General features: G+C 42.4%; 1 protein-coding gene across 1 annotated transcript in view; it reads right to left on the bottom strand.

The window, feature by feature from the left end:
* The window catches only part of COG2 (component of oligomeric golgi complex 2), a 1,275,772-nt gene that overhangs the window by 1,086,477 nt on the left and 161,688 nt on the right, over positions 1-27,607 (bottom strand). Inside the window, exon 4 of the mRNA XM_044076075.1 lies at positions 26,096-26,176. Within this exon, the coding sequence (XP_043932010.1) occupies positions 26,096-26,176 (81 nt within the window). The remainder of the gene's footprint in view (positions 1-26,095; positions 26,177-27,607) is intronic.

The raw sequence follows: 27,607 nt of genomic DNA on the forward strand, positions 1-27,607 counted from the left end.
GGCATTTTTTGTCAGCATAGGCAGTAGCTGCTGTAAGGTTAGCACATTTTGAATTTGGGGACCACCAGGAAGGTGTTTAGAATGGATAGATCCAGGATGGGGTGCCAAGTGCCCTCTTTTCTGGGAACCAGGAATAGTCTGGAATAAAAGCCTTTGCCTGTTTGATCTGAGGGGACAGGCTCTACTGTCCCTTTGGATACGAGAGTTTGGACTTGTTTCAATGCCTCTGCCCACTGATTTGGAGGTAAGTCTGGGTGCCCTCTTAGAATTGGGAGTTCGTTGAAGGAGAATTTGTATCCCTGAAAAATGATCTTTAAGACCAATTGGTCCTTTGTTACAGAGAGACAATTTTCTTTGCAGAGGGAGAGCATTCCTCCTAGTTTTTGATGAGCGTAAAAAGGGCAGAGGGGGGAGTGGGAGTCATTGAGAATTTTTTTCCATAGAGGGATGGCTTAGAACTCCCTGCCTTTGGATTGGGAGTGGTCCACTGCTTGGTTCTCTGCTGTCCCTCGGGTGGGAGTCTAGGTGCTCTGTCTCTGCGAGGCTTACCTTGCCCCTGTCTGCTAGGTGCGGGAAAAAACCAGTGTTTTGAGGGAAAATTCCTGCTGAACCTAGGAGGTTGCACCTGAAGGAAATCTTTTGCTATTTGCATAGATTTTGCTTTGTCTTCCATCTTTTTAAGCACCTCTTCTGCTTTTTCTCCAAACAAGTGGTCCTTATCCAAGGGTGCATCAAGTAATTTAGATTTGACATAATCAGGGAGAGGTTGTTCCTTCAACCATGCACGTCTCCTAATGACGGATCCTGACACTGCTGCCCTGCTTGAGGCTTCTAGGGCATCATATCCACAGTGTAATGAGTATTTAGCCACTTGACAAGTAGAGTGCAGTAAATCTGCTAACTCTTTCGAATTGGCACAGTCAGGAAAGGTAGAAATGTTTTGTTTTAACAGTTCCAAAGTGTGGTGTTGATATTTTAACAAGTGCAACTGATAGCTGACAGCTCTAACAGCCAAGGTAGCAGGGGTGTATAATTTTTTACTCCATCTGTCCAGATCTCTGGAGTCCTTGTCAGGAGGAGTAGGATTCTTTGTAGAACTAGCCTTAGCTCCTTTTGGTCCCTGTGTAATGACCTCCAGGTCTGCAGCAGGATGTCTGTACAGGTATTTATGAGAATCTGGTAATCAGAAATACTGTCAGGGTTTTCTGGGAGCAGGTGGGTGGGCGTCAGGAGTTAAACTGGATTCCTGGAAGACATTATCAACCACCTCTAAGACACGAGGGATGGCCAAGGGTCTGTGCTGGGGCAGATCTAGAAACTCTCTTAGTCTTTTCTTAGACTGAGGGAAGCCCTGGGATTCCCAGTGGAAATGTTCCCTGAGGGTGTGAAGGGTTTCCCCAAAGGAAAGATCTTCTAGTGGGGAGGTAGAGGGGAATGGATTCCTCTGGATCTGAATCCTCATAAGCAGTCAGAGGTTGTTGTTCCTCTTCAAACTCTGAATTATCAAATTCCTCGGAATCCTGTTCTGTGAGTATATCAGAAGAACGGTCTACTTTCCTTTTAGAAGATGTGGCCTGACTACCTCTGATAAGGGAGATAAGATCCTCTGCCATTTTAAGCATTTGAGTTTGGGGAGGAGGAGCAAGAGTAACATGGTGGCTAGAGGTAGCTTTACTGGGAATGGCCTTGCCTCGAGGCCTAAGTGAATCCAATGGTCTGAGAGGAATGGCAGTCGGAAGAGAAGACGTCAGTTTTTGTCTGGAATCGGTAGTGCGAAAGGCCTCCTCGGAAGCCGGTGCCTGCGTCGCAGCTACGGACCCAACTGAGGCAGAGACAACCAAAGACTTGGAAGACGAAGAAGATTTCTGAGCAAGGGTCTTGGTAGAGGCCTGCAAAGGTATCAAATCAGGCATCAGGAGCTATGAAAGCACCTCACTGAATTCCGGAAAATTGACTACCTGCTTAGCGATAGCATCATCAGAAGGCTTGGCCTTATGTGGTCTGTCTCTATCTTTATCCTTACATTTCTTCGGAATGTCTACGGAAGGTTGGCTGATTGACGCCATTTCGGAATGCGAAGACTGAAGGCAAAAATCCCGGGGTACAATAAGAGCTCTAGGATGACTGGTTCTCGCATTAAAGAGGGCACAGATCCGGCAATCGGGAATGTCGTCATCTGGGCCTAAACAAGTGATGCAGTATGATTGGAAGTCTCGGTGTGGTATTAGCTTTCCACAGGCGAGACAATTGTACTTTTTCGAACATCAGTTAGTGCAAGAAAAAAAGGATCCCCAACAGGGTACTTAGCTTTAGACACTTTCAGCTGCAAATCAAAATTCTGGTAGCGACCGACTGGTACACTTGCGAACTGCTTCTGCTATGGGCTCCACGGTAAGAAAGATTGCTGTAATGGTGTCGGCTGCTCTCCTTTATAGCACTGACGACCTGACGTCAGGCAGCATGCAACAGCAGCCAATGCAGAAAAACATTGACTCTGGTATCTGGGCCAGCCAAGGGCTACCACAGCAGGGATAACCCACAGGTGATGACTTCAATAGTGAAACAAGAAGAACATCGGGTAGTGAAAAATGGACCATTGTGTTGCAAGCAACCATTGTTGAATTCTCATACAGAACCTGGCCAGGGGAACAAGAGTTATAGATGCTGCCAGTGACCCCAGTTTTTGGGGAACTGAACACATTGAAACTTTGTAGTTGTTGATTATGGCTAATACTCTATTCCTGATTGTCTCCAGTCTTGACAGGGGAAGTGCGGCTATTATAGTCCTCGTGTTCAAGGAAGCTCCTATAAACTTTATGGTTTGAGTTGGCTCAAGCAGAGATTTTTCAATGCCCAGGTAAGAGCATAGTTGTACAACTTTCTGTCTTGCCTCCAGCAGTCAATGTCAGGTGGTAGTGGTGATGAGCCAGTTGTCCAGATATGGGAACACATGGAATCCCTGCAGTCTCAAGTGAGTTGCTACTACTGCCATACATTTGGTGAACACCCTGGGTGCTGTGGTGAGGCGAAAGGGCAGAACCCTGATTTTTTAGTGACTGGCTCCCAGCTGGAAGGGAAGGCAACCTTCTTGTGCATCTGTTCATCTTTACGTGGTAGCACAGATCTTGAAGGTCTGTCTACCACATCCAATCTTCCTTTCCCAGAAAGGGAAGAATGGACTGAACCATGAACAACTGGAATTTGTTTTTTTTTTAATGGATTTGTTCAAGTTGCTGAGATCCAGAATAGGCTTCCAGTGCCCAGTCTTTTTGGCACTAAAAAGAATCTTGAATAAATCTGGATTCTATATGGTCTGGTGGGATCTCTGGGATGTCTTTCTTTTTTTCTAGCAGCTGATGTATTTGTACGGTTGCTTGTTCCCTCTGTGTGGGACATCTGGGAAATTCTTTGATGAGGGAGGGGGATGGGAAAACATATAACCTCTGGAAATGATCCAATGCACCCACATATCCAAATAGATTAGTAGCCAGGCTCTCTGGTGCATGGATAAGTGACCCCCGATTGCCTCCAAAGGGGGACAATCTGGCCTCCTTTCAGGAATGCTGGAAGGGTTTACCAAATAAGGAATCTCTGAAAGCCTGATTCTGTGGGCCTCCTCTGTGTGAGGGTGGGGTCTTTCATTAAAGTGCCCCCCCCCCCCTGCCCCTAGAGGAACTCTCATCACATGTGTCCTGGGTAAACCCTTGGGATTTTCTGAAACAAATTTTTTCCACTGCTCCGATGATTCCTAGAAAAAGGTGTCTGAGGAGTAGAAAAACGTATGCTCACGGCAGAAAAAGGTTTTACCATCCTTCTCACACTTGGTCAATGTGTCTCTGACTACAAGGCCAAACAAGGACGGACTGTCAAAGGCAGCACTGACAAACAAAGACATGATGGGTTCCACAAAGTCACACAGGCATATCCAGGCATGCCGCCTTATGGAAACACCTGAACCTGCTTGCTTTATTAGTTCCTTCGGCTGTATGTAAAATGAGTCTCATGGAAGAATCAGATATGGAGGTTAGGGTGGCCAACTGAGAGGGAACAGATTTTAATACCTCTTCAGAAACAGTTCCTTAGAGAGTACCTGAAAGTTCTTTAATCAGATCCTTCTGCAATCTAGTAGAGAGTGAGAGGTAATTCAAGGACTGAAGAGCAAAGTTCAATGAAAAACTCACTTCCCAAACCTAGCCATTATCCAAAACTCCTTGATGGGAGGATCGACAGAGGAACTTTCCACAGGTTCCTATCACGTAGTCGAACATTTACAAGTTCGAACCTCATATGGTCGAGACCATAACCTCGAATTTGTAAAAGTTTGAGCGTTTGAATGGAAATCTCCATAAGCTGAGTTTTCCATTTTGTTCAATGGGGTGTGATCTCGGAGTTGGTATATTTAAGTAGCGGGGGGTGTGGGGATACAGGGGGGCTTAAAATACTTAGTTTATTTTGTTTTCCGTTTTTTTTTTTTAATCCGTAGTTGAAGTTTTGTAACTTCGAACATAATGGTTTGAACATTACGTGTTCCGAATTATAAGACTTCAGCTATGTGATATAGACCCACTTTCCTCTGCTAGTTCCTTCTTGGTAGCAGCCACTACCACCATGGTATCCACAGGCAATCCTTTGGTCCAAAAACGTTTATCCTCAGGGGCTGTGACAATTTTGTCTGGTCTCTTGGAGACCAGATAAATGGTGTCAGGCGCCTTTCACTCCTGGCGAGAGATCAACTAATGAGCTCATCGGTGAGCAGAGACACCCAGAAGGTAGACGGGCGGATACCAAAAGCCTGCAGGTACACGGATTCCTCAGTTGAAGGGTTGATGGGCTTCCAATCACCCCTCTGCTTATGGTTTTCTAAGATGTCTCCAAAGGAGACATCATCAAGGGGTGATATGGGGGACCCTTCGCCTTCCTCGAAATCCGTGTCTTCCATGATGGACTCTTCCGGGGAGTCTAAGTGCTTCCTCTTACACAGCTTCTTCTTAGGGACCTTCTTAGTGCGGTGATCTGGGAAGGTTTTGGAAGAAGGAAGAAGGGGTATCCTGATGGGTAACCCGAGGCTTTGGTACTTGCTGTCCCTGTGGAGGGAATGGTTGAGGCTCTGAGCACGAAAGAGACAGGGATAGCAGTTCCAAGGGGGGATGGCCCAATTTACTGCAGTTTTACCTAGTCTCCTGCTACCACTCTATGACAAAGGGAGTAGCTGTACACGTACCTCTGGGGCAGCACTCAGGTGTACTGCCCACTATTCTATGTAAAAACAAATCAAGCTCTGCAGTCTTCTGCTGGAATTGAGAAGAAAGCATTGACCAAGTTCAAAACTGCATATGATCCAACAAGTGAAGACAATTTCTCCATAATGGTCACATTAGTGATAGTGCAACTTTATTTATTCCCCTGTAGTCATTCTCCACAATTCATATGTTCATATGCATAATTTTTTTATGAAATTTCTCTGTGAACTCTTATTTTAGGAACCAGGTACCATAATGCTGTTAAAAATATCCAACCAGTTGCCCATCCCCTGCATAACCTTTCTTCTTTGTAGATCTAACTTTAAATCTGCTAAAGCTTTTACAATATCATCTGAATTTATATCTTTTCCATAAAGTCTAACCACTCTAGAGGGGGTACAGATATTTTACTTAAAATAACCTTTGCTACTGTAGTCCATGAACCAGCCTTAGACCACTCAGTGTGCACTCAGCAATCAAGTTTGCCTTGCTTTATATCATGAAACGTAATGCAGACAAAGGTTAGCAATTTACTATTAAAATATTATGCTGGCTATGGTACAACTGCAGTAAATTGGGCCACCCCCCCTTGGAACTGCTATCCCTGTCTCTCATGCTCAGAGCCTCAACCATTCTCTCCACAGGGACAGCAAGTACCAAAGCCTCGGGTTACCCATCAGGATACCCCTTCTTCCTTCTGGGTGGCCTAATGGTTAAGGTGTTTGCCTTACAAACACAAAGTGTGGGGTTTGAGTCTCACTACGGATAATTGGCTAAGCTTAAAATGGCTCGCAAGGGCAGTTAGCTTAGTACTAATCTATGAACCATACATAGTTTGGAACCACATCTATGTACAACAGCTATTTAGGTTTTACAATACAGTAGAGACTCAATCATCCAAACGTCAATTATCAGAACCAGTCTACCAATGTTTTGGGGCAGGAAAAATCAAAGTCTGAATATGTAAACAATATATGTATTTGCTTGAGCATGTTTTTTTAGCTTGTAGCCAGCTTGATTGTGAAAAATATTCTTTATTGTCCACTGGAATTGCTGAATAGTTGGAAAGCATATTTCTGTATGCAGAAAAAAACAAGATTTTGAAGTATTTTATCTGGTTCAATTATATGTCTGATTATCCGAACAATTTGATTATCCAAACTACCATAGGTCCCATTTAGTTCAGATAAATAGATTCTCTACTGTAATTCTATTTTATTAAGCTGCGCCTGCTTTAAATTTCATGACTGCAGAGAGCAGCTAGATGAGACAGAAAACAAACTTTGTTTTGCAGCTGCTGTGTACTGTCTCTTCCTATCAATTTAATATGTACTGTGCTAGACAGTGCTGTTGGGCTGTTCTTTTCTAAGCAACCGAACTCATGAGAAAATGCATTTTACAATATGCAACTTCAGAATGATTCCACAGATGTATGATTTACAAGATTAGGGATTTACAGTGCTAACTAACTCTCTGTTCGGGATGCAAAATGTTAAATTTACAGCCATGTCCGATTTGATGACAGAAGCTCTGCTACCAATAGTTGATATACGGGGTCCTATCAGCTCTAGGTAATTGTTTATTTGTAAATGTTTATGAACATTTCATGATAGAATACCAGAATTAATATGATAACCAAACCGATTCAATTGTAAAAGCTTTGTAATAGCTCTCTTCAGTCAGTATGCTGGCTGACAACACAGGTAAAATTTCTGAGAATGCTACCTGCAAATCTTTCTCCTGTATTAGTGCCACTCTCTAGGCTGCTTGCTACCAAATCAGCAGTGTGGCAGGTCAACTGCACCTACATGTACTACAGCATGCATCAACGGTTTTCCTTGGTGATCACTTTGGTTACTTTCTCAATGTCTCACTAATTAAGACCCAAGACTGTTTCAACAGTAATTTTGTCTCACCTTTCCCCCTTGTCAAAACTCTTAATTCGTGTTCTCTTTCCCCTTGGGTACATAACTCTCGACTGTACAAATTTTCACAGAATATCCAGATTTTTGCCTCATATTTTTGGTCTGTCTCTCATAACATTTGTGGCTTTCTGGCAAATCACTAAAGATTGAAGTCACTAAACACTAAATAATGCCAGACATTTGAGTTTCAACCTTCATATCCTTCAGAAAATACATAATAATGCACACCTTGCTATTCTAGCAACTTGTTAAGTTTATAGGAGCAATATTTAAAAGCTGTCCCTATTTCTGGCCCTTTGTCCCCCCATTGTTTTTGGCTGTGTCCAAATTTCTTGCATTGAGAGGTTGACAGGTATGCCTGGGTGCCTGTTGAAATGTTCAGGGGCTATGACAGCAATCCACAGAACTGCTTGGTAAGTGAAGACCGAAGCATATATACCAACTCTGAGATGGCAGCATCTGTAAGTAGTGAGTAGTCCACCTAATCCAAGGTACAGTGATCTTCCTGCACAGTAATGTTTCACAGTCCGAGACTTGTTACTTCAAATCCCAAACAGGCAGCCTGAATGAGCAAAAATGCAGGCTTGCATATACCAACTCATTTCTCTGAATATTCCCTTCTCTAAGGCATAGTGATCTCGGAGTTGGTATATAAATTCAAAGGGCTGTGGAGGGGTCTCCCCCCACAGCTGGGAGAACAGCAGTGTTTAACATTTGCTGTTCTGTACTTTCTAACTACTTTTCATAATTCTGGGGTTGCAATATAGTGCCATGCTGCAATGCTAACTTTAACTATAATAAATGCCTGCAGTGGCAGCTGGATTATACGTATTAGTGCTGCAGAATTACACAAACACATACTCATACTCTGCTTATGAGGACTTCAAACCAGATGCGAGATGGTACAGTATGTAGGGCCTCTGTTGGAAGGGTGAGGAACTGTGACAAAAACAGGATAGGTATTCAGACAGCAGACAGAACATAAGAAATAGAGAACTTAGCAAATAAAGGGTGACTCACAGCATGGCTGGTGGTCACACTGCAATGCTAGTCATCATGGAAAACATGGAGCTGCAAGCAAAGCTGTAGTAGTGCTGAAAGTGAATTCATCCTCAAGTCTTGGTGAGTACCTTCGCGAGGTGGAACCTGTTTTTTCACAAAATCTCACCAAGAGAACACGGACATATAGACTGTATTTATATAGCATACATCATGGACAGAAATAAGTTAAAAACAAAGAGACAGCTGGGTGCACAAGACCCAAGATAAAAAAGTGCCCAATCCTGGTAGGCACACTGGTGCCAGGACTGGAAAAAATGACAGTGTAGAATCCTCAAAATACGGAAACATTCCTGCAATGGGGCCAGGCCAGGTCCAGGAGGAAGATGGCCCCCTGTTGCTGAGGGTAGTAGTAGTAGACAAAACTTGATTGACCAAAGAACAGCCATAAAGACGGCAGAGTAGACTATTGAGAATGAGAAAGAAATTATGTATTGTTACCATTATGTAAAAAGCCCAGAATTTCCAGACACAAGACATACAAAATGACTGAGAGAGAAATTAGAGGAAAGAAAAATACCTCCGCACGAAAAACTGCCAGAAGCTTCAAATACAAATTTGTGTTCATTAATACAACAGATTTTTGAAAAACAGTATACGGAGCAAGAAACTTTGATCTGTTTGGAAAAAGAAGCATCTGAGGAAGTGCGAAAATATGCAAAGGAGAAAGCTAAGTTAACTAACATAGAGAAGGCAGTCTTCAAAGATATTCGAAGAGAAATACAGGCAAAAGCATCCAGATATGGAAAATTTCACAATAAAAAAAATAATAGCACAAAGATGTAATGTGGAAAAGAGGATTAGTAAATCAGAAGTTAAAGAAATAGAAGTCGAAGTTATGGAGTGCCTGTGAAGTGAAGGATTTAATGTAGAAAGTCTAACACAGACTACATCACAGCATGATGGAGTGAGTTCCCGGAATAAGGAAAAGCAAGAAGATCAGGAGACATGTGAAAAATAAATATGGACATGGGAAAAGAAAAGAGATTTAATATGGTGTAATATTTATGCAAAGGAGAAAGCAAGACTAACCAATATAAAAAGAGCAGCACCAAAGATATTTGAAGAGAAATACAGGCAAAGGAATCCGGATATGGAAAACTTTACAATACAAAAAATAAGGAGATTAAGGGGAAAAGTAGAAAAAAAGATTAGTAATAAAGAAGTCACAGAAACAGAAATTGAGGTTATGGAGCAGCTGCAAAGAGAAGGATTTAGTGTAGAAAATCAAATGCAGGAAGTACAACAGGATAGAGCAATGGATATCCTAATTAAGAGGAAATCAGTGGAAAAGGAAGCAATTGGTCAGGTGCCATATCAAAATATTTTGGAGCCTTCCACAGGAAACCAGTATAAACGTTTATTTGAAGCTAGACAGCAAAGGAAGGAACAGGAAACTCTGAAACAGTCAGTGTTGAGGAGTGATAGGCCAGTGAGTTCCCATACGATAGAGCAACGAATGGCAGAGGATGAAGTTGAAGAGAATGTGCCACAGGAAGATGCTATAGAATCTTCTATAGAATGCCTGCAGGAAACAGAAAATAAGGAATGTGCCCTCTGTTTAGAAGAAAATAAGTTAACAGAAGAGTTGCTTGATTTAATAGACATAGACAGACATATCAAGATCAATGAAAGAAATGGACTGCAGAAGGTTAATAAAACCCCAAAATTCAGAAGTTTGATAAAACACATGAACGCAGTAATTAGGACTGTTCATAGTGATTCATGCAATATAACAGAAGTAATCAGAATATATTACTGTGCTGCTGAATTAATAACTGATAAAGTTCTACCACAGGAACACAGGGTAGTGAGGGAAAGGAAGGGGAGAAAGCATATGCCATCATGGAAATATTGAATAGAGAAAAATATAAAACAGCTAAGACAAGAAGTGTCACTGTTAGAAGATTATAAAAGAGGGAATAGATCAACAAAAATACTAAGAAAGATAGATGTGATAAAAGCAATGTGCAGTATTAGAACAGACCAGGATCTATTATGTACTATTGTAAATAAACGAGAAGTTTCAGCAAAGGCGCAAAGACTTAGAAGATATGAAGATAAATATAAAAGAAAAGTACAAAATAAGCAATAAGCAATTTATTTATGATCCAAAAACATTTTATAGAGAATTGGGAAATAAGGTAAAAGGAATCGAAAGACTGCCAAAAAAAAGAAGAAATAGATACATTTCGGAGAAGTATCTATGAAGATGCTGTGGAACATAAAGATGTTAAATGGACAGAAAAAGTAAAAGAAAGAATAAGAGGGTTAAAGGTACAGGATATGAAATGGGATGAAGTAACAGTCAGAGAGATTGAAATAAAGTTAAGAAAAGCCTCTAACTGGAAAACCACAGGCCCAATGCAGTACCTAAGTTTTGGCTTAAAGTATTAACTTCTTTGCATGAGGATTTAGCCATGAGTGAGAACTATTTATATGCAAACCCCGAACAGACACCGCACTGGTTAACAACAGAAAAAACAATGCTCTTACTTAAGACTGAACCTGCAAGCTACCCTAAAAATTATACACCAATAATTTGTCTTCCAAAGACATATAAACTATACACAGGAATTGACGCCGACAAGAGTTTATCGTCATTTAGAAAACTCAATTATGGCAGTAGAACAAAAGGGCAATAAAAGAAAGTCATATGAAACAAACGATAATTTGTTGTTAAAGTTATAGTGAAGGATTGTAAGAAGGGGAAGAATCTAAGTATGGCATGGATGGACTATAAAATAGTACCCCACATTCATGGATAAAAGAGTGCTTAAAAATGTAGAAGATAAACCCTACATTGATCAACTACATTATAGTAACCATGAAACAATGGAAGACCACTTTGCAATTAAGCCATGATAAAGGACAGATTATTATCCCAGGGATAAAAATTCAAAGGGGGATATTCCAGGGTGACTCTGTGTCACCATTACTATTCTGCCTTACCATTAATCCATTAAGCTGTTTACTTAACAGCTTAGGCCATGGTTACAATTTCCTCTTAGAAAACAACAAAGTCTAATGACTTATCTTCTCTTTGTCGATGATTTAAAACTGTATAGTTCATCAGATGAGGAACTGAAAGCACAGCTGCAGGTTGTCAAAACTTTCAGATGATACTGGAATGTCACTTGGTCTTGATAAATGTGCAAAAACAACCTTTAAAAAAGGAAAACTGCAACATCAGTATAACATCAGTTTGGGACAAGAATGTGATATAAAAGAACTTACCAAAAATAAAACGATCAAAACCCAATAAATCCACAGATGAGTAGTGAAGCTAGGAACCACAGAGGACACAGTCCAATAATCCAAACACTTTTTAATGATTTAGCGCTTTCATCAAGGTGAAAGACTTCATCAGAATAGCCATAATTGTTAAAAAAAATCTTTAAATAGCCCACCCCAAGCTCACATTGGTTAAAAGAAAAAAACTCACTTCCTGCATTAATCATCTGTGAATTTATATAAAGGAACTTGAGCAAGGAGGAGTGTATAAATACTTGGGAATTGATGAAGGATCAGCAATCAAACATGAACAAATGCAAATAAAACTCAGTAAGGAGTACTTTAGAAGATTTAAATTAATTCTGCGAACAGCAATGACATCTAGGAACAAGATCCAAGTTATAAATCAATTTGCTCTTCCTGTCCTAACTTACAGTTTTGGAGTGATTGACTGGCCACAAAAATTGTTGGATAGATTGGATATTAAAACAAGAAGGATGCTTCATGCTCACCAAATGATTTATAAAAATCAGTGTATACCAAGATTATGTATTCCCCATTCCGAAGGGGGGGATGGGCCTCCTTGAAACTGATTACATGTATAGATCTGCAATCGTGGGACTCCACACTGACCTCAAAAGATCCAAATGTACTGAAATTTTAAAACATGAGGAGAATAAATCTAAGATGACATCTCTGCTTAATTTAGCAGAAGCATATCGACGTCAAGCAGGAATGGAAATCAAACCAGAAATGGATAAAAACCAGGCAGCAACTGAATGTGCCAAAAATCAAAAGAAAGAATATAAGGTGAAGGACAAGATGAGAAGGCAAGAAATGTGGAAAAAAACAAATAGAGTTGCAAGTATAGAAAACTTCTGGAAGAGCTTCATGTTGATCAAGAATGCACACAGGAATGGTTAAGGAAAGGTGAATTCAAACCAGGAAATGAAAGCTTAATATTGGCAGCCCAAGATAGTGGGCTATGTACACACTGGTTTACAAAGGCCATTGAACATGTGGGAGAAACGGACAAATGTAGGTTTTGTAAAACCAAATTGGAAACAGTCACGCACCTTGTTGCTGGCTGTTGCGCACTAATGGCAGAGGGACTGTACACTGAAAGGCATAATAATGTGATGAGACTGTTGCACTGGAGATTGTGCAAACATTATGGTATCAAAGTGGCTGAAAAACACTGGAAACATCAGCCACAAAGCATCACAGAAAATGATGAAGTTTACATCACATGGGATCACCCTTTACCAACAGTTCAATAGCTAGATGCTAGAAAACCGGATAGAGTGGTCCAAGAAAAGAAGACAAAAGTAGCATTGATCATTGAAATTGCCACACCCAGTGACTACAGTGTCTGGCGTACAGACAGAAACAAAGTCATAAAATACCGGTATCTGCAGGGAGAAACGAGAGCCATGTGGAAGAAAGATACCCAGACAGTTCCAATAGTAGCAGGAGCAACGGGTCTTACAAAAAAAAAAGAATTTACAATCTAATTTAGATAAGTTACCAATTCATGTAACCCTGTACGAATTGAAGAAGGCGTCATTGAGTACATTCAGGGTGCTGTGAAGAGCACTTTTGGCTGACAGAGTGAAACAATACTAATTTCATGAAGTTTAATCGTACTTTGACTTCGGAATGGGGTCCATTCCCATCATGGTATTAGAAACCCAAAAGACTTGGAGAAATTAAAAAACAGCAAGCAGTGTTGCAGGAGAGGAGGATAGATAGTGCCAGTATCACAGAAGCATGAGCTAGGGGCATGAGAATGTGGGACTGGAAGCTACCAGGACACAGGTTACTCACGAATGACAGAGAAGGAAGAGACAGATAAGTAGCAATCCGCATAAAATAAGTCATTAAATGCAGGGTTAGAGAGTAGGAAGAAGACAGCCTAAGTAATGGAGTAGGCAGGATCAGAACCTAGGTTAAATGTTCTAGCAGTTAAGGCTGTGGAAGAGGGGGCAGCTGGAAGACAAGGCAGTGTAAGAGGGGGCAGCTGGAAGACAAGGCAGTGTAAGAGGGGGCAGCTGGAAGACAAGGCAGTGTAAGAGGGGGCAGCTGGAAGACAAGGCAGTGTAAGAGGGGGCAGCTGGAAGACAAGGCAGTGTAAGAGGGGGCAGCTGGAACACTGATACAGTATACTATCCCCCAGACATATCAATCAAGAAGGATAAAAGACGGAGAAAGAGAATAACGGAGTGGAGTAACTGAAAAGGGTAAAACTGACAAGTAATTCCTATCATGTACAAATGGGGAGACTACAAGCTTCATGGCAGACAGCAAGCAGGAGCAGATTTGAGTTCTTGACCATAAAGGGTCCAGTCAACTGGTGTTGGACTATGCCAAAACAGAAATAATTCAGTAAACAGTCCTAAATTAAGGCAGACAGGGTTGTGGATGCCCAAGTAAAAGCACGGTTATTCAGCAGTAGTGAGGCCACTGTGCAGTTTAGATTGGGTTAAACAAAATAATACAAAAATAAAGACAATGGTACAGGAGTTTAACAGAGTGAATTATGAGCTGGAATACAGTGTCAGAGAGGAGTTACAGGACTGGAAGCAAATTGAGAAAGACTAAACAAGCTAAGAGAAATTGGTGAGTGCTGTAGTACTCAGAAGAAGTGAAAAGAGAAGACTAAAACAGTAAATCCAAATGTACTGTAAGTATAAAGGGCAAAACATGCCACAGAAGAGATGGAAAGAAAAGAGGTAGAGATATAGAGGTGGCACAGAACAAGGAGGCTATAAGAAGGAGAAGAAAAGGAGGTGATATGAGAAATAAGCAAGCCTGATATTAAATGTGCATATTCACTATGGGCTTTCCTTTAAGTAATCCAGATAGAATGATTCTTCCTGCTCTCCTAGATGTACACGATACAATAAACCTGGAATCTACCGTGTTTATAACACCATTATTTAATCTGCCTTTAGTTTACTTTTCTCTCAATATGGCATACAAAAGCTGATTTGTTAAAGAAGTAAGATTTATTGGTATCGAAGAGAAAAATAAACTAAAAGCGAGTACCAGCCGTGATAAGGAGAAAAAGAAAAGTGAAAGATATGAAAACTGTATATATTGTAACCAGTGGTTCTGGCCAAGTCATTATGTGTTAATGATATCATTCAAAGAGTGCATGTAAGATGGTGGGCCACCACTGGAATTAACTAAAGTCAATATGCAAGAGGAGTGCCCAAAGTAGAAGTTTTAATTTGAAGTGAAAAAAGCAAAAAAGAAAAGGATGTGATTTCAAAGCAACAAATGCACAACTTAAAACAGAGTTGGTGGAATGGACAAGGAAAGGGAACAAGGGTTTTGTAGACATACAGAAAAACAAAGGAAGGGAGGAAGAGATCTGGTGGGAGGGACATTACAGAAGACTATGAAAAAAATAGAGTCACTGGTGCTGCAGGAATACTCTACTTCAGTGTTCATAATGTAAAGCAAGAAGATGTCACATTAGGAGAGAAGCAATACAGAGTGGGAAGGGCAGCAGACAAACGTAAGGATAGAAATGAAAACGTGAAGAGGGAACAGTCTGCATTCATTGAGGACAAAGTACACAGACCAAATGGAGAATCTCCCAGTGACCTCTGCAATCTGGCCAGTATGCTAGCAAACCACCTGACACAGACTTTTAATAGATCACTGATTAATGCAGAACTGCCTCAGGACCTCAAGTCTGCAACACATACCCAACTGTGGTACAACTTGAAGTAAAGTACAGTTATGTACACTTAGGTTCATAGGTTCATAGGTTTATACTAGGCTATCTGCCCTAGGGCATTTATAAGCCTAGCCAGAGTTTTTGTGGCTTACGCCACCCCTTTCTATTGAAGGATATTTTGCCCATTATTTTGCTGTGCCTCTGTCAAGCAGTGACACTGATGTAATCCCTGGGGTATACCTGCGATCTCCCATCCATTGGTCAAGATTTCTCTTGAACAAAGCCAGCGAGGTGCTCTGCCTCACATGTACCGGGATTTTGTTCCACAGCATACGGAGTCTCTGGGTGATGAATCTGTCCCTCCAGCACATCCTATTTATGACCGTGTCAAGGTTTAAGTCTCGTGCTCTTGTGGATCTGATGGATTTAGATTTTTTGAGGTGAAGCATGTTCATTGATTCCGGGTTAGACATGGCCTTGTATGTCAGGCACAGGTCACCTCTGAACAGGCGGTAAGCGACTGAGTAGAGCTGGAGCTCCTTCACTCGGGCAGCATAGGACATATTTTTGAGACCCTTTATCCTTTTGGTGAGGAACTTTTGGGGCCTTTCCAATTGCTGTAGGTGTCGGGTCAGATACATTCCAAATGGGGCGTTGTACTCAATCATCGGTCTGATGAATGATGAGTACAGGGGAATGATGACCTCCCTTGACCTAGATGTGAAACCCTTCATGATCAGGTGGGCAATGTAGAAGGTCTTCCTAACAACTTTGGCAACGTGGGTGTCAAATGAGAGGTTGCTATCAACCTGGGTTCCCAGATCCCTGATAACCTCTTCTGTGCTTAGTGGATTGCCACCTATATGGTAGCTAGGGATAACCTTGTTTTTCCCAAAGGGTATGACTATGCATTTTTTAGCGTTTAACTTTAGGCCATGGCTTTGGCACCAGTTATCCGTTTCTATGAGACCCTTCTGAAGGATATCTGTATCTGATGTGTTTTCAACTATGGCGCCCAGTTTGCAGTCATCTGCAAACTTTGTCAGCCATAATCCTCCTGTGCTTGCCTGTACTTCTGAAAAGTAGAGGCCGAACAAGAGTGGACCCAGGACCGAGCCCTGTGGGACACCGCTTGTGACAGGCTTGGAATCTGACATGGCGCCAGCAACTCTAACCCTGTGGGTTCTGTCACTTAGCCAGTTTGCAACCCATCTTGTGACGTATGGGTTCACATTTAAACTGGTGAGTTTTTCTATGATGCCTGAGTGGGGTATCGTGTCGAAGGCCTTTGCCAGGTCAAGGTAGGCTGTGTGGACTGCCTTGCCCTCATCAATGGCCTTGGTGACTGTTTCAAAAAAGTCAACCAAGTTTAAAAGGCACGATCTGCCCTTGACAAAGCCAAATTGGGTTTGATCCAATGTCTGCAGGTCCCCTATGTCTTTATTTATGAGTTCCATAATGATCCTCTCCATAGCTTTGCAGACCAGGCTTGTCAAGCTGATGGGACGGTAGTTTCCAGGGTCGGTGGAGGCACCGCCTTTGTGTAATGGGACCACAGTAGCCGTCGCCATTCCTTGGAGTACGTATCCTGAGGTGAGGCTAAGATTAAACAGCTGCCCTAACTGCGGGTTTAATTCCTCAATGAGCTAGTGGAGCACACAACCGGGGACACCATCTGGTCCCATGGATGCTGTGTTTTTTGCCTTGGAGAGAGCTGTTCTTACTTGAGCATTTGAGATGTTTGGGAGGATACAATCCTCTGGTATAGATATTTCTCCTTTTGGGGGGGGAGGGGGGGGGGAGAAATTTGCACTGAACCTGTCAGCCAGTATGTTGGCAATGTCTGTAGGTTCAGTGAACTTTACATCATTTTGAACCAGTTCTGAACATATCTGGGAGTTTCCTCCCAGGTTTCTAACATAGCTAAAAAGGCCTTGCGGTTGCCTTTCGAGTCCGTGGCAATTTTTCTTTCAAAATTTGCTTTGGAGGATTTTATGAGAGATCTTAGTTTTTTACTTACGATGATCAAGGGTGTCTTCCCTTTTGAGGATTTTGCTCTATCTTGTAGTAGCTTTCTCCTTTTATTGTAGAGCTTGTTTATGGCTGGGGTCCACCAGACTGGACGCCTGCCTTTGGTACAAAGAGTCTTTGTTTTGTTTGGGATTGCCTGATCCATGCAGTCCTGGAGGTGCTGGTAGAAGGCATTTGTAAGTGATTCAGTGGCTTTAGTGATGGTTTCCGCTGGCTCAGGGGCCTTGAAAGAGACCACACCAGTCCTAAGAAGTGTGAAGTCGGCTTTAGAGAAGTTCTTCACTGTGGTCTTTTTTATCTGGGGTGGGGGCGGAATGTGGACTTCCAGTGAGATTAGTTTATGATCTGATCTCACCAATGAAGGGTATACCTCTGATGTTGAACATTATGACCCCATGTTTGTGATGATGAGATCCAGTATGTTTTCACCTCTTGTGGGCATGGTGACTAGTTGTTCCATGGCATTAGAGTTTATGAACTCTAGGAACCTTTGGGCTAGAGTGTTTGGGCTTGAGTAGTGATCCCAGTCTATATTTGGATAGTTGAAATCACCTAGTATGATGGTGTTTGGGGTTACATTTATCCCCTCCAGAGTTTTCAGGAATGCTGTGTGAGGATCCTGAGTTTGAGAGGGTGGCCTGTAACATGCTACAAATTGTAGAGCAGTCTTGCCTACGGTTAATTGCACCTGGATGGTCTCCGATGCATCATGTATTGCCACCAACCTGGAGGTGAGGGTATCATTGATGAATATGGACACCCCTCCTCCTTTCTTGGTGTTGTCCGGATTTTGTGGCCGGAACGCATGATATGAGGTAAAACCTGATAGTGCCGGGGTGCTCTCAGGAGCCTTGAACCAGGTTTCAGTCACAGCACAGACATCGATGTTCTCCATACTGAGAAGGGCTTCGAGTGCGTGCATCTTGAGGTTGAGACTTCTGGCATTGAGCAGCATTACCCTTAGTTTTTTTCCTTTGTTTTGTTCTAGGGTGGTAGGTTTAGAATTTGAGCCTGGCCTAAAAAAGGCACTATGGGGGTGGCAAGAGCCTTTGCCAATATCCGGAAGCCCATGGGTGACAGGTGCAAGCCGTCCCTTGCAAAGCAACATGGCTTGTCCAGCATGTCATCCCAGGCAGACAGACATTGGATCCCCTTTGAATGACAATTATTAAAGCTGATCATCTTTTCTCTGTACTGTGGCATCATTCTTGGTGAAGGTAGGATACTGCTCAAGGTCAGGGTCATACCTGCCTGGGCTACATAATCAGAGAGCTCCTCTATGTCCCTTTTCATGTAGTCCAGGGAGGTGCATCTCAGGTCGTTGACACCAGCATGGACAATGACTGAGTCATACTTGTACTTGCTGTCGAGTGACCTGAGTGCTTGCGTTATGTGGCGGATTCTAGCGCCCGACAGGCAGCTTACTGTGACCTTCTCCTTACTCAATCTGGTGAGTGGGACGTCAGTGTGTCTGACTATGGAGTCACCTATGACAAGAGTATCTGGCATTGTGTTTGGCCTTAAGGGCTGTGACTATTTGGCACACTGACTTTGTGGTCTATGTGCTGCATGTGTCTTGGTCTGTGGTGGTAGTTGTTTGGGTGTCTGCTTTGGTGGCCTCTGCTGTTTTGGTAGATTTTTGGTCAGAGCCTCCGAGTATGTTTTTATGTGTTTATGTGTGTGATATGAGGTTGTGCTAGTGCTATGTGAGACTGGGTTTGTGGTGTGCGTGGTTACCTTCTCCTCCTGTCTGGTCTTGCCAGTCTTATGATGAGAGAGCTCAGCCTCCAGTTTGGCTATATATTTGCATCTCTCGCATGTGTTTGTGTTTTGTGGGAGAAGGAGAGGGTTGTCTGTGTACATGAGGCAATTGTAACATTGCCTTAATATTCCCAGATTCATCAGCTGAGCAGGAGATGACACTAGCAACTGACCCCGCGACATGCTAGAAGGAAAAGTTAAGAACTTTGTGTAGATGGGTTTGAGAAGAGTTCAAGGGGTGTGGATGATCAAAAAAGGGGTATTAGGCTGGTAGGGTGCTATGTATAATAAAAAGTGCTATATCAGAGTAAAGAGTACTTTAGATGTTCGAGTGTATTCACTGCTGCAGTCATTACATTTGGGTTATCTGCTTGTAAGTAGCCCTCAGTCGGCCTGATTATCAAAGTCTTGGGTCCTGCGTCAGTTGCGGTCTCATCTTCCATGACGTCAGGTAGTCAGGGGTGTAAACCATGCAGCCGACACCATTGCATAGTAAACAAGAATAGAGGTATAGACGATATAAGTCAGGGGGCTGGAGGGAGGGTAACCAGGACTGCAACAGTCAACACACTCGAAGATCTACATTTATGGTAAGTGCACACAACTGTACTATGTTCTTCGCGTTTCACTGTTGCAGTCATTACATTTGGGTAGATTCCCAAAGCTAAGGTTGGGTGGAGGAATTTAAATAGAATTAGGACCCGCTATAAGGCCCAGCAAGACTGCAGAGGCAAAACCAGCTCTGGATTTAGAGAAAATTGGCAAATGATAATGCTTGGTGAAAGTATGTAAAGAATTCCAGGTAGCAGCTTCTAGGATGTCCCTTGTAGGTACGCCGTTGAGAAAGGCTGTAGAGATAGATGCAGCCCTGGTCGAATGGGGTCCGATGCCCTGTGGGATAGGTTTTCCATGGTGCTTATAGCAGAAATGAAAGCAGTGGCTTATCCATTTTGAAATGGTTTGCTTTGAAATAGCTTTCCCCTCTGTCCCTGCAGCAAATGCCACCAGCAGCTGTTCGGATTTGCTTTGAGGTTTAGCCCTGTCCAAGTAGAATCTAAGTTGTCTGTGCACATTTAAGGAGTGTAGTATCCGTTTCCCTTTGTTCTGTGGGTTAGGAAAAAAGGTAGGCAAATGAATGGACTGATAAGAGCCACACTGGATACCACCTTGGGCATGAAAGAGGGATTGGTTCTGAGGGACACCCTGTCTGCATGAAAGATGATGAAAGGCTCCACTGCCATAAGGCCCTGTAATTCAGATACCCGTCTTGCAGAAGTGATTGCTAAAAGGAAAGCTGTTTTCCAGGAAAGGAATTTTAAATCTGCAGTAGCAGCTGGCTCAAAAGGTGGAAGAGTGAGTTTCTCCAAGACAAAGTTCGGTCCCAGGCAGATGTTGGTGCTCTCCTGGGTGGCCTTAAATTTTTGGCACCTCTGAGGAACTACTTGAGCAGTGGGTGAGAGAAGAGGGCAGGCTCTGTGTTATAATGAGCTGAAATGGCTGAGGCATGGATTTTGATGGAGGAAAAAGACAAGCCCTTATGAAGCATCTCTGTCAAATATTGTAGAATCTGAGGCAAATTAGGCACTGCTGCACTCATCCCTTGAGATAGGTTCCAGGTACAAAATCTTTTCCATTCTGCAGCATAAGATTTTCTAGTACTAGACCTCATAGCCTCCAAAATGGTATCCATCACTGATTTGCTGAGGGGTGGTAAAGGAGACATTAGATAATTAGCCATGCTGCTAGGTTCAGGGTTTGCAGCTGAGGGTGCAGAATCTGGTTCCCCTGCTAAGACAAAAGGGAAGGAAGTCTGAGGCAGGTGCCATGGGGCCAAGCATGCCACACTGTGCAGGAGGGGGTAACATTGTTGTCGCGACCAGTCTGGTGCAATTAAAATCGTCCTTGGCTTGTCCTGTTTGATCTTTAGTAGTACTTTGGAGAGGAGAGGCAGAGGAGGAAAGGAATAAACTGATAGGTTTTTCCAGCTGAAGGATAGAGCATCCACTTTCCAAGCTAGTTTGTGGGGAATCCTTGTGCAAAATTTGTCCAATTGATGGTTCTGGGGGGAGGCAAACAGATCTATATCTGGGCATCCCCATTTCCTTGTCAACATGTTGAAAATCCTTGGTTCCAGTTTCTACTTGTGTGGGTCCATAAGGTTTCTGCTTAGTCCATCTGCCAGTGTATTTACTTTTCCTAGCAGGAATTGAGCTTGTGGATTCACTTGGTAGCTCAAGGCTGTGTTCCACAATGCCATGGCTAGTCTGCAGAGGGGGTATGAATGGGTACCCCCCTGCTTGTTTATGTACCATATGACCGTGGTGTTGTCCGTCTTTACCATTAGTTGTCCTGGAAGAATGTGGTCCTTGAAGGCTGTCAGAGCATTCTGTAGAGCTAACATTTCCTTTTGAATTATGTGTAGGTGCATTTGTCTTGGGTTCCATTTGCCCTGAATGCACTTCCCTGCCAGATGAGCCCCCCACGTATAGTCTGATGCATCTGTTGTCAAGGTTTGGGCAGCAGGAGGTAGTGTGAATGGTAGTCCCTTGTTTTGGTGGCAGGTCTCTGCCCACCAAAGGAACACTAGGCGTAGGCAAGATATGATAGGAATCATTCCTTCTAGATCCTGTGAATGTTGACACCATAGGCTTTTGAGATACCATTGCAGTTTCCTCATATGCAGTCTTGCATATGGAATTAGAAGAATGCAGGAGGCCATGAACCCAAAGGCTTGCAGTATTTGCCTTGCAGATAACTGGGCTTTTGTGGCCACTTGTTTGAAGTAGGTTGTCAAAAGAATCTGTTTCTCTGGCGTGAGGAAAGCCATCTGGGAAGTTGTATTCAAATTCTATTCCTGGGCGCAAGCTTGTTGACAGGGTACCAGGTGTGATTTATTTTCGTTTATGGTGTACCCCAGACAAATCAATACCCTTTGAACAAAGGCTAGATGATTCAAAAGTATGTCCCGGCTTTCTGCCTGAATTAGATAATCGTCCAGGTATGGGTATATTTGAATATTTCTTTTCCTGCAAAATGCAATGACTGGAGCTAGGCAATTTGTGAATACCCTGGGCACAGTAGATAAGCCAAAGGGCAATGCGGAGAACTGACAATGCATGTAGCCTGCTTTGAAGAGTAGGTATCTTCTGCAAGACTCCATGATAGGGATGTGTCTAGTGTTGTCAGCCATGCATCTTTGCCTAACATAGGAAGCAGCTGGTGAAGAGTCAGCATCTTGAATTTTGGAATCACCAGAAAGGTATTTAGAGTAGAAAGGTTCAGGATAGGACGCCATGTATTGCCTTTTCTGGGTAGCAGGAAAAGTCTCGAATAGAAACCTTGTCCCTTTTCCTCTTCTGGTACCAACTGAATAGCCCCATGCTTAAAAGAGAGAGTATTTGATTTTGGGCCTCTGCCCACTGATTTGGGGATATACCTAGCCACCTGCTTGGTGTTGGTAAGGTGTGGAAGTGAAATCTACATCCTTGGGACACTATATTTAAAACCCATTTGTCCTGGGTAATGAGTTCCCAGTTTTTTTGCATGCAGACCAATCTTTCCGCCTAAAGGTGCATTCAGTTGGGAAGTGCTTGGAAATTTTAAAAGCAAGTCATTGTGACAGTTTTCCATAGGGGGGAGTCTTACTACTACCTGATTTGGGTGTGGAAACCCCCCACTGTTTAGTCTTGCATATCCCCTCGGACTGAAACCTGGGGTTTTTGCTGTGTCTGAGTTTAGCTTGAGAAGACCTGGAAGGGGCTGGAAAGGACCAATTCTTAGAGGACCAGTGTCAAATCTAGGAGGCTGAACTTATAAGAAATCTTTAACAGTTTGCATAGATTTAGCTTTATTTTCCATCTTTTTAAGAACGTCCTCAGCATTGTTGCCAAACAGGCGGTAATGATTTAAGGGAGCATCCAGCAATTTAGCTTTAACATGATCAGGCAATGATTGCTCCTTAAGCCAAGCATGCCTTCTGAGCACAGACCCAGTAACAGTAGCCCTGCAAGAGGCCTCTAAAGAATCAAATCCACATTGCAAAGTATGTTTTCCAACCTGTTCAGCAGAATGCATTAAATCCTGTAATTCTTTATTTTCCACAGTCAGGAATCAACATAATTTTATGTTTAAGCAAACCAATAACATGTTGCTGATACTTTAACATATGAAACTGGCAGTTTAAAGCCCTAATTGCCAAGGCTGCAGAAGTGTAAACCTTCTTACCCCAATCTATCCAGCGCCCTGGAGTCTCCATCAGAAGGGGTAGGATTTTTAGCAGTAGAAGCCTTAATGCCCTTGGGCCACTGCAAAATAGTTTCTGGATCCGCAATATGATTTTTAAAAAGGAACTTGTGTGACTCAGGGACCCTGTAATATCTGTCAGGTTTTCTGGGAGCAGGAGGCAAGAAATCAGGGGCCAAACTAGATTCCGAAAAAGCATCATCAACAATGTCTAATACAGGAGGAATAGCTAAAGGTCTATGCTGAGGCAGGAGTAAAAAATCCCTAAGCCTCTTTTTTGAATCAGAAAAATCCTGGCTTTCCCAGTGGAAATGCTCCCTTAGAGTATGTAAGGCTTCACCAAAAGAAAAATCCTCTGGAGGGGAAGCAGAGGGAATGGAGTCCTCTGCATCAGAATCCTCATAAGTAGATAAAGGCAAATCCAGATCATCAGAAGAATCAGAAAAAAACAGAATCCTGGTCAGAAGATTCATAACCAACTTCAGTCCTAGGCCTCTTAGAAGGGGGTGGCTTCCTTTGATTAGTGTTATTAGATCTTCAGCCATTCTTATTGTTTGTTTTTTAGGCATAGAGGCCTGAGCATGTGGTTTGGGCATCGTTTTTTTAGGCATGGTTCGAGATTTAGGCCTAAGTGAAGAAGGAGGCATTGGTTTAATATGCAAGTCTGTAGGCCTGAATACACCCTCAGAAGCCATTGCCTGCAGAGCGGCTCCGGACCCATCCAAGGTAGAGACATCCACGGGTTCCATAGTTGAAGCATCTCGTGGCATACCGGACTCTGAATGGGTCTCACTAGAGGCCTGCGAATCAGAAGTAGTGGGTATCAGGGGCTGCGAAAGCACCTCACTGAGTAACGGCGAACTGGCGAATGGCTTAGGAGGAGCTTTGTCGGCAGTTTAGGACCTCGGCGGCCTGTCTCTGTCTTTATTTTTGCATTTTTTCGGAATCCCAGTAGTCGGATGGCTAACCAACGACATTTCTGGATAATTAAACCAAGAACCAAAATATCTAGAGGTGAAAATATACCGACGACGGATAGTGCGCTGATTAAATAAAGCACAAAACCGACAGCAAGGTACATCGTGGTCAGGGCCTAGGCAAGAAATACAGTATGAATGAAAATCTTTATGAGGTATTTGCTTTCCACAGGTAATGCAATTATTAACTTTTACTGACATCGGTAAGGAGCAAAAAAAGTTTCCCCAACAGGGAACTTAACTTTAGTTGAAGACTTCGGTTCTGAAACTCGAAAATGAAAATTTCAGGAGTCGGCCGACCGGCACTTGTGAACTGCTTCTGCTTCGGGCACCGCACGGCAAGAAAGACTGAAAAAATGGCATCGGCTGCATGCTTTATACCCCTGACTACCTGACGTCATGGAAGATGAGACAGCAACCGACGCAGGACCCAAGACTTTGATAATCAGGCCGACTGGGGGATACCTGCAAGCAGATAACCCAAATGTAATGACTGCAACAGTGAAACACGAAGAACATCAGGAAAAACCCAGGGAGAAGAAATGGCATTGAAAATGAGAAAGCAACTAACATGATTTCACATACAGAAGAAGCCACTGGTTGAAACAGATACAGTTTAGTGACAGGTTACTGGTGAAGTGGACAAGGGAAGTACCAACAGATGTAGAATACCTGGACTTCACTACAGCCTCAGATATGGCCCCACATGGGTAGCTGATAGGAAAGCTGAAGGTCTAGGAGTAGGACAAAAACTGAGGAAATGAACTGATGCACGGCTGAATGGTAGGACACAAAGTTATGATGACAATAACAATATCAGATGGAAAGAAAAGGGCTTATCAGAGTACCATAAGGAATAGTACTGGGTCCAGCAGTATTCAATATGTTTATTTCAGACATATCTGAAAAGACAGAGAATAGAAATGATCTCTTTTTTGAAGGAGCAAAGAGAAGTATAGTACAGGAGTGTGGGGAAAAAGCCTAAGAAAGGGTTTAGAAAGACTAATTAAGTGGCTAGCAGTTGAGGGTCATTTCAGATAAATGTAAGGTCTTCTCTTGGGTGACCACAACCCTGGTAAGAAGATGAGGGAATGGAAATGATGGCAACAAAAAGAATCTGGGGTTGTTGATAATACCTCATGTGGACTACCATGAGCAGACTGAGAGCTCAGTGGTAGCAGCAAACAGAATGCTGACCTCTATCTTTGGGGAAACAGATTCCAGAAGCAAAGAGGTAATGTTTTTGCTCAAATGGACCCTGATCAGTTTGATAGACAAACTGTTGATAATCTATCTTAGCATCACATTTTACATGGTGCTCCATGAAAATTATTGTGACGTTCAGTACTTAAAGAAAAAAGACTTCTCTCCAAACATAGAATTTCAATGAATGATTTTATGACATTCTTTATGTAGCCATTTATAATAAATCATGCTGTTTCGGTCAAAAAAGGGGCCTGATCAGGTCAGATCTTAAGTACTATATGTAGACTTGGAGTTCAAACAGGAAAAAAAGACAAATATGCTGGAAGGAATCCAGAGGAGTGCCACAAGGAAGATCTCAGCATATGACAAAAGACTCGAGGAGCTGCTGCTCTTCTTACTAGACACCAGAAGAAATATAGGGAAATTGTGTGTGCGCACAACACCATGGAAGGGAGATATAAAAGGGTCAATCTGAACAGGAATGACAGCCAAGGGAGGAGGTAACACAGGTAGGAGATTGATCCCATGGACTGCACTACTAAAAAAAAAAAAAAAAAAAAGTGATAGAGAAATCAAATTCGGCCATTTGAAATCTGAATATACACATATATTCAGAACAGTCACAATAAACATATTGCCTTAATAATCTAAAACATCTTATTCATAAGAGGACTTGAAAAGAAAAAGTTCTTCATGTGAACATTTGGAGAAATGCTTTGTATGAAACCTTACCTTTTTTTTTCGAATATCTTCCTGTTTGACAAGGTGCTGGTCAATGGCAAGAATACTTTCGCTCACAGAAGATTTGAGGCCCTGTAATACAGTTAAGGTAATTTCACAAGTTTTTGAACAGGTATTTCTAAAATAGTTACTAACAAAGAAACTTTGAACAAAATTAATGCTAAGCAGCTAAGACCATTCAAACTGCTAATAATATGACACAGAGATTAGTTATATGGAACCTCACAAAAATTAGTTATCTTAGGAACTAATCTTAACAGCTTTCAATTAATTTCACTAGGCATGCTTTACTTTTGTGATACCCCCCCCCCCCTTGTGGGAACCCGGGCTAGTCAGTCTTCTAAAGCTCCTTCCCACCCCTTGGGGCTTTGACTGACATTGTGCTTCTGGTGCAAAGACATCAGCAGTATAAACAGTGTTAGCCAATATCATCTTCATATCTTTCTAGCCCTGTCAGAACCACAGAAGTCTCCTAGCTACACAGGACAATGGACCAGGTGGTAGCTCCAGCAAAGGCCAGGTCTACTCCAAGCTGTCCAATCTGGAAGCTGCAAACAGAAGGAGTAACAAAACATGGGATAGTGCCTGGTTTTATACAGAAGGGGGGAAAGGTAAATTAGGGTTGATATCCCAATCCTAACCGACAGTGTCAAACAGAAAGAAGGTAATGGGATGAAACAAGGACTGCAACAATGACAGTACACTAACACAGCTCAACTATGCTCATCATTGTACTTACTGTGGTAGTCTATTCTTGGGAAAATTTCCAAAGCACACAGAGAGACGGAGGGAGGATGAATGGATAGAATAGTTATATGTATATCTGTGTGTGTGTGTGTGTGTGTGTGTGTGTGTGTGTGTGTGTGTGTGTGTGTGTGTGTGTGTGTGAGAGAGAGAGTGTGTGTGTGTGTGTACATATATATGTGTGTGTGTGTGTGTGTGTGTGTGTGTGTGTGTGTGTGTCTATATACACTACACACCCACACATATATACATCTCTCTATAGATACACACACACACACACACACACACACACACACACACACACACACACACACACACACATGAAGCTGTGGTGAGACCAGCATTAGTAACAGCCAGGCAGTAGCCATTCATGCGACTCCCCTCTTTTCATCATTCTCGACAAGCTAATTCTTTGATTTCAGTAAGTACTGCTGGATTTGTTTCCAATTTCAAAATATCTGCTTAAATACTTTACTCTTACATTTTCAGGGTCTACGTATTAGTTTCCCCTGAAGTGTTTGGCAGTGCTCTCTACACACTTAGACACCTTGAGTGATATTTTTCCTGTAAAAGCACAATTGAAATTTCTTCATTACCTAGGTGCACACAGGACAACTAGTTTACAATAACAAGCAATGTTCACATAGTCGCAAACCAGATACTCAGGACGGTGATTGATATTCTCACTCCAACTGTCTAATCAATAAAAAAAGGTCTGTTGCCATGAATAAGAACTTTCCTGGTGTCTCCACTACTAGC

This window comes from Protopterus annectens, chromosome 1.part1, assembly GCF_019279795.1.
Source record: "Protopterus annectens isolate FY-2018-M chromosome 1.part1, PAN1.0, whole genome shotgun sequence".
Taxonomy (NCBI): domain Eukaryota; kingdom Metazoa; phylum Chordata; order Ceratodontiformes; family Protopteridae; genus Protopterus; species Protopterus annectens.